At 33.9% G+C, this 8049-nt stretch overlaps 1 protein-coding gene across 3 annotated transcripts; it reads left to right on the top strand.

The window, feature by feature from the left end:
- The first annotated feature begins 3317 nt into the window (after positions 1 to 3317).
- LOC139843229 (uncharacterized) lies at positions 3318 to 7272 on the top strand. Of its 3 annotated transcripts, none has more exons than XM_071833293.1 (8): positions 3318 to 3437; positions 4478 to 4687; positions 5101 to 5238; positions 5357 to 5435; positions 5532 to 5603; positions 6117 to 6186; positions 6279 to 6335; positions 7021 to 7272. In XM_071833293.1, the coding sequence occupies exons 2-8, from the start codon at positions 4505 to 4507 to the stop codon at positions 7115 to 7117; spliced, it is 696 nt and encodes a 231-aa protein (XP_071689394.1). In that variant the 5' UTR covers positions 3318 to 3437; positions 4478 to 4504; the 3' UTR covers positions 7118 to 7272. The 3 variants fall into 3 exon arrangements, with proteins under 3 accessions (XP_071689394.1, XP_071689393.1, XP_071689392.1); XM_071833292.1 differs by having other exon boundaries at positions 4463 to 4687; XM_071833291.1 differs by having other exon boundaries at positions 4455 to 4687.
- Positions 7273 to 8049: the final 777 nt, after the last annotated feature.

The following is an 8049-nucleotide window of genomic DNA, read 5'->3' as shown; positions in this document are numbered from 1 at the left end:
CAACAATTCCTATAGACATGCAATAGTCATTAAATGCTTGAGATGTAAATTCACCAGCATTATCAAGTCTCACCCTTTTAATGGTGTAATCAGGAAAATGAGCTCTCAATTTAATAATTTGGGCAAGAAATTTTGCAAATGCCACATTACGGCTTGATAACAGACAAACATGAGACCATCTGCTAGATGCGTCTATTAGAACCATGAAATATCTAAATGGTCCACATGATGGATGAATTGGTCCACATATATCACCTTGAATTCTTTCAAGAAACATTGGTGATTCTTTCTCAACCTTAAGTGGTGATGGTCTAGTTATCAATTTTCCAAGAGAGCAAGATGTACATGGAACCATTGTATCATGATGAATTTTTCTATCCTTTAGTGGATGTCCATGAGTACATTCAATAATCCTTTTCATCATTGTTGATCCTGGATGGCCTAATCTGTTATGCCATAAACTGAATACACCAGGATCAATATATTTTTCGTTAACTACCATATGTATTTCTGGTACATTTATATGTGTATAATGTAATCCAGAACTAAGTCTTGGCAGTTTTTCAACCACATGACTCTTGTCAGTGATACTTAAATATTTCTCATTTTCTGTTGTCACTGACTGATAATCATACCCGTTAAGGTATATGTCGGAGAAACTCAATAAATTTCTGCTTGACTTGGGAGAAAATAAGGCATCATTTATTAAAAATTTTGTACCATTTGGTAGTATGAAATTTGCCTTTCCTATCCCTTTTATCAAGTTAGCAGGTCCTGATATTGTATGTATAGTTCCTTCCGTTGGTTTTAGATCAATAAAATATTTCTCGGATTTAAGTATAGTGTGTGTAGTTCCACTGTCTGCTATACAGAGATCTCCACCACTTGATTGATGTTGTATTCCAGCAAAATTCATATTGAACTTCATATATAAGAAATAAATAGTGAGTACATTAATATTACACAATATTTTAAACGCAAATAGATAGTACTGAAACATTTAGCAAACATAATGACAAAGACAGACGATATTAAATCGTTTATTTTTCGAAAGACACACAACTTAAACATTCAAGAAATCTTCATATAAATCAGATGGTTTCTCAGTGACTGTTGGATCGACGTTATCCACAAAGTTTACTTCCTTTTCTTTATCTTTCAGCGAATCCTGATACATCTTAACAAGATGTTTAGATGTTCGGCAAGTATTAGCCCAGTGGCCCATTCTACCACATCTGTAGCAAGATTCTTCAGAATTTTTAGAAGAATTTTCTTCAACATCTTGTTTAATGGGCTTGTTTTGTGGTTGATATTGGATTACTATTTCTTTGACCACCACGGCCACGACCACGACCACGTCCACGCCCATTACCATTACCATAAGGATGGTTTCTACCATAGTTATGGCTTTTGGCATGATGATGGTGATGGTTATTATAACCACGACCTTGCCCGCGTCCTTGTCCCTGTTTATAATTATTTGCAGTATTTGCTTCAGGGATTGCAAGTGTACCAGTAGGACGGGATTGCTGATTTTTCATTAATAGCTCATCATTTTGCTCTGCAACTAAGAGATATGAATTAAGTTCAGGATATGTTTTGAACTTTAGCATTCTCAAATTTCTTTGCACTGTGATGTTTGCAGCATTCATTGTGGAGAAAGTTTTCTCCATCATGTCTGCATCACTAATTTCATATCCACAGAATTTAAGTTGTGAACATGTATTATACAGAGCTGAGCTGTATTCATTTACTTTCTTAAAGTCTTGGAACCTTAATGTTCTCCATTGTTCCATTGCAGCTGGAAGTAAAATTTCTCTTTGATTATTGAATCTGCTTTTGAGACCTTCCCATAAAACATGGGGATCTTCTACAGTCACATAATTATTTTGTAAGCATTCATCAATATGTTGATGAATAAAGCAACATGCCGTAGCTTGTTCTTTTTCAGAACAAGTGTTGTTTTCATTTATGGTTTCAAGAATGCCCATTGATTTAAGATGCATTTTTACTTTTATAACCCATGGCATGTAGTTGTTTCCAGTTGATTCTAAAGGAGTAAATTTAAGCTTTTCCAGATTCGACATTTTCTATTATCAAAAATTAAAACAAACATCATGATAAATTAGAGTCAATTTATATTCATAAGTATATAAACATTAAACATAAATTTAATATAACATAAATGATAAGTAGGTGACAGTGTCGACCATGTGTAAGCAATCATAAATAAATAAATGTTATATAACAAAAATATAAATATTAGTAAACATAAATGAAAATTTGGCGACAGTGTCGACCATATATTTTTTTAGGTGGTATAACCGACCTATATCATTCTGGTGGTATAACCGACCATATATCATTTTGGTGGTATAACCGACCATATATCATTTTGGTGGCAGAGCCAACCATATTTAGTATTAAGATTATCGTGCTGATAACGTGTTATAATTCAGTAGGCTTATAACTACCTTTAGTGGTTTGATTCTTGATGTTATAATTCAGTAGGCTTATAACTACCTTTAGTGATTTGATTCTTGATTAAGAATACTAATAATGAAGTGTAAGAACAAAGATGATAATGGAGAAAGAAAGAAACACTTTGTAAGTGTGTGAAATGGTGCAAGTTTAATGCTTGCATTCATGAGTATTTATAGCCTAAAATCTCAATATAAAAATACATACTTTGTGTACCAAAATTGACTATATGTATACACCAAAATTGACTATCCATATCTATATTATTATTATTATTATAACAAAAAGAGTTTTTTTTATCAGCCTTTATAGTACAATGCTAAATGATAATCTACTTTTTATCTATCACAAATGAAAATGTCACTTGTACCCTTGCATGAAACCAGCTCTAGATAGGGATGACAAAAAACTTATACCGATGATAAACTCGAAATTAAATAATTTTGGGCCGGCTAAATGGGTCTAGGGCTGGCTGTGAAGATGATTTTTTTGTTTTTTCGCAGGTCCAGTCCAGGACGGTTTTAAACATAAACCCGATTACCCGGACAGTATACCCGAAAAACCCGAGTCCATATGCCCGACTCATAAACCATATAACCCGACCCGTAAACTCGATTATGCAACCCGTATATCCGATTGCCCGGTCCGAATATCCGAAAAAGACTCAGATACCTGATAGTTCATAAGTGAATAGATTCGGGTACAAGTTTGAGACAATTTTTTTAATCGGGTTCAGGTATGTAATTCTAAATCCGGCCCAAAACCGGGCCCATGCCATCCTTAGCTGTAGATATTGGGCAGGAACCTGGCCTTGTGTGACCAAAAGGTTATCGACATACAACAATCAAATATTTGCCGGAAAATTTGTCTCCGGTCAATTGCTTAACCAAACTTTTCTGTTTTTCGATTAATTCCGATCGCCGATCTTCTTCTGCCGCCCCCAATTTAAGCCACAGGTAATCATCAGCTACACCTTAATTTTTTTCGTATTGATCAATTTGTATTTGTAGATCAATTTATTAAATTCCACCTCTCATTGATATGATGTTTACTTTAATTAATTTTATTGTATAAGTGTTGTTTTACTCAAGAATTTTGGAATTATATTAAATTAGGTCAGATTATCAATATTTTGTATTCTGTGTTTTTTAACACAAATTTATCTAAAGTAAATGCTGATTTAGGTTAATCAGAATTAGAATGTGATTTTTTTCACAAAAAGTTTTGTAATTTATCTAATTAGATTAGATGCATCAGTTTTGGTTGAGCAGAATTATAATGACATTTTTTCACACAAAGTTTTGTAATTTATCGAATCAAATGCATCAGTTCATACTTTAGATATACTAATTGTTACTAGTCATTAGCGGCTAAATTGATGTATTTTATCAGTAGATCAGGATCCAATAGAAAGCATTATTAGCTTATAAAGCACTTTCATTCAGATGAAAAAACATCCACAGTAATAAAAGTGGATGCTTGTTTTTGGTAATGTTCATCAGACCAGTCCTAACGCGGCGTCAGGAGGAGGTGGTGACCGTGATTTGGCGGTGGTAACGCCGGCTGATGCCGCTAACACGGCGTCACCGGTGACGGTCAGTCAAGATAGTGACGATGGGAAGATATTATTCAACACCCAATTTGGTGGGCCCTTTTTGACATTCCTCACTAGGGAAGGTCACACCATGACCTTTGCCACGTCACAATCAGCAAGCTAAAAAGTGCACTCTCTAACTCCACGTCACAGTTACCATGCTTCACCATTGAGAATGGTGTGAGCGATCAGTTTGATATAAAAGCGTGCTTTTTATGCTTTTTAGTTTTTATGCATTTTACATGATCTGACCCCTTTGACTAACATTGTTTAACTCTAAGTCTTGTTGGCGCGTTGGATTGATGCTGGCACGATATAAATACATTTTTATAGTATAGATTTACAGTTCTTGTACTAAAACTATCGTTATTACTGAAAGTAACGCAGGGTTGTACTTTAAAGATAAGAACAGGATCAGGACATTACGCAATGGACAAATGGGGTACAAAATTGACAAGAAAAATCCCTTCTTTGGTAGATCTTTGTGTTCAAAAAGCCGTAGATAACGTTAGATACCTAGGGGATGTTGGAGAGACAGACAAACATCTTTTAGAGCGGATTTTACCGCATTGTACTGTAGATCAGTTGATACATATTGAGGATTCAACTGAGGTAATGCATATCTTGTAACATAGTTTTCTATTTTTAGAGTTAAGCATGTAAAAATGTATCAAACTTTACCCGAATTTCTATTGTATGTATATAACTTTGATTTGAAAGTTTCATTTGGACGTATCAAACTTTCAGTTATTGCTATCTTATGTTTCCGATGACTTATTAGTCACGTAACTGGTGTTTTTGCTGACGTGGCAATTATCCGGCACGTTATCAAAACCGGTGCCACGTTACTGGCTTACCATCGGAAGGATACATGCAATGTCATATACTGGAAGTTTGAAACATGTAGTTTCGGTATAAGTTGGATACGTCTTCAAATACTTAGATCATTGTTTTATTTTAAGCTTCAGGACACAATTTATGTTGAAAATGGAAATTTGGGAATTAAAGATTTTAAATTTATGCAGGAGCGAGATCTTAGCCCAATTACTGATAAGCTATGGAAGAACTTTTACACAAAACAGTTTGGTTCTAAGAGTGTTAGTGTCGTAGTTGATAGAATGAAACAAAAGCGCGTTTCGTTTAGATGGAGACAATTGTATGAGGTGCTAATACTTTTTTTTATTCCTTTTTGTTTGATGATTGTTTGCGTATCGTAGAATATGATTTTGGGTAAGAATATGTCAATAAAGTATATGCTTAATTAGATTGCTCTGTATGCAGGCAAAGTCAAAGGAAGTGGAGGAGGCCCAACAAAAGTCGTTTGAGCGAATAAAGCAACTATATAAAAAAGAAGATGCTAGTAAGTTATTAAATCCTTTAAAATTTCGTAGTATTTTATATTGCAAATATTGTTTATATTGTAATTTTATTTACTCTTTCCATTATGTTATGTCAGAAAAGCAAAGTAGGCAAGTTCAAATATGCACAAAGGTGCCACCTTCAAGTAATAAAAGGAGTTTTTATGGAGGTACGTTACACAGGTTGCAGTTTTATGGAAACGGCTCTAGTTTTTGAGTCGGCAGCAAGCGTCGATTTATTGGCGACTTGACTGACTCTTAGAGCCTAAAATAATTTTCAGGCAGGATTTAAACCCATGAAAATTTGATTTTACCATTTTCATGGCGTCTCAATTTTATTTTTAATTTAATTTAATATTTTTAATATTTTTTTCCTACTTATTGGCCGGAGGTCCACTCGGAAGCAATCTCTCTATCCGTCGAATAGAGAGAGGGATGACTTTCTCTACTTTTGAGAGTGTTTTCACTCTGGGTGGAGAAATGACTTGTCTTTATTCTCGGATAGGGGAATGATTGTCTACATCTCACCTCCCCCATACACCACTTATGTGGTATTGGGTTTTGTTGTTGTTGTTGATTGAAATTGAAATTATTAGCTTTATGTCGGTTGATTGAATTGCTAGTGACAGAAACATGTTTTTTTGGTAGAGGCTGACATGATGGTGTAATTTGTATGTATCTAGGCCCTGGTATAAACTTAGGCAATACAAAGAGTGGCTTGATGAAGAAGGCGAAACTAGAATTTATTAACAGGTACGTACGTGTTCACAAAATTGAAAATCCTGTATGTTATTATTATTTAATCTTCATTGGTTTTGAACTTTTGATTCTGTTTCTTTTTGCAGTCGAGAAGTGAAAAACCTATCAGCTATGAAGAAAACTGTCGTTCGTAGCAATCACAGGTATCATTGTTGTTAACATCTGCATAGAAATACTTGCCACCTTGTGGCTAAAAAGGTGCAAATTTATGATTTGTTTTCTTTTGAATGGTTGATTTGGGTTATGGTATTATCTCTAATGGCAGTGGCGGATCTAGGAATGGTAGTCAACTGGTGTCACTGGTTAAAAATTTAAAAAAATTTCTACTAGATGGTTTATTTCAGTGGTGTCACTCAAAAAATTTACACTATCTACTGGTGTCAATAGTTAAAAACTCAAAAAAGAAAAAAAAATTCCACTACATACCGTCTTTCACTATTGTCACGTGCTACCACTCAACCTATACTAGGTCTGCCCATGTCTAACGGGTCAAATAGAAAATATTAGCTTAAAAGCAAGGGAGGAATAGGATTGAAGTCACTTGAAGTCTATTTATGAATTATGCATAAAACATCCTAAAGCATCCAAGTCAAAAAGCTATCTTATTCTATTAAAGTAATAGTTTTTTCAATAAAAATACCAAATAGTTTTTGTGATATCATATTTCATATTTGACACGGTTAATTTTTTTTCTTTCTTTTTTATAAAAAACTAAATTGAGCCGGCTTGACCCATTCCTCCCTGACCTGCCCAATTTGCCACCTCTATTTGTGGATCATCACATAACCTTATTGAATCTTTTTTTTTTTTTTTTTTTTTTTCATATAGCGTCACTCCTATAAGGAAACCAAATTTTACTCCTGCCAAATCTGCTTGTTCAAGTTCAAAAATCAGAACATCGATACCACCTCCAAGGAGATTCTGAAAATTGTATGCAAATCCAGAACCAATTCATAGTTGTTTTTTATATTAGTTCTATAATTTATAAATGTTCAAAAGTTGATGAAGCAGTGCTCTGTTGTAACAATCTAATAAATCTGGATAGAAAAAAGTTATACTAATGTTGCATGCTTTTATCAACCAGTATTTTTTTTTTTTTTACTACATCTTTTAATATTTTACTATGATATGCTCACAATCGTACGTATTATATATTCCCTCAAATGCAGTTTAAAATTAGTGTATATACCTTGCAACAGGACAATTTGTCGTTGTCTTAATATGGTATGATGATAACAATGATATTATAGCAGTGGTACTAATTTAGTGAAGTTTAAACTGTATACTGCGAAAAAATAAAGTTTGGGATGCTGAGACTTTCTTTAAGTTATTGTATGAACACTCTGATTTGTGCTTTTTCATTGCGCTGTTCTTACATTGCTAGTACGGTATTGATGGAGTAGAGTAAAATACTTTTAGCACCGAGCTCAAGACGAACAAGTTCTGGTACTTTGTAATATAAAAACAGCAGGTTCATCAAAAAAAATTGCTGTATACCATAATTTTAACCGAATTCATTAAAGGACTTCTTCACTCACGTATATTGATTACTATGTAAGATCATGAGGGGATAGAAAGATGTTGATATAGTTTGGTTAGTTTAGTAGATTAAACGGGTTTGTTCACCCTGTTAGTAAGCCGTTTTTTTTTTTTCTAGTAATTTTATCGATATAATTAGAATGTACAAGACGCGAAGATACACACATTTACAAAAAAACAGAACAGCCATGAATCTAAAGCAACCTACATGCCTATGCACCAGACCTGACTTGAAACACGCTGGGAGACTAAACGGAAACAGTGTTGGGAATTCAACGACAAAGCTACCGGTAATCACTCATTTAGATCTAATATGTC

This window comes from Rutidosis leptorrhynchoides, chromosome 4, assembly GCF_046630445.1.
Source record: "Rutidosis leptorrhynchoides isolate AG116_Rl617_1_P2 chromosome 4, CSIRO_AGI_Rlap_v1, whole genome shotgun sequence".
In the NCBI taxonomy this organism is placed as follows: domain Eukaryota; kingdom Viridiplantae; phylum Streptophyta; class Magnoliopsida; order Asterales; family Asteraceae; genus Rutidosis; species Rutidosis leptorrhynchoides.
Note: the sequence above shows the minus strand (reverse complement) of the source record. Positions and strands in the feature narration are given on the sequence as shown.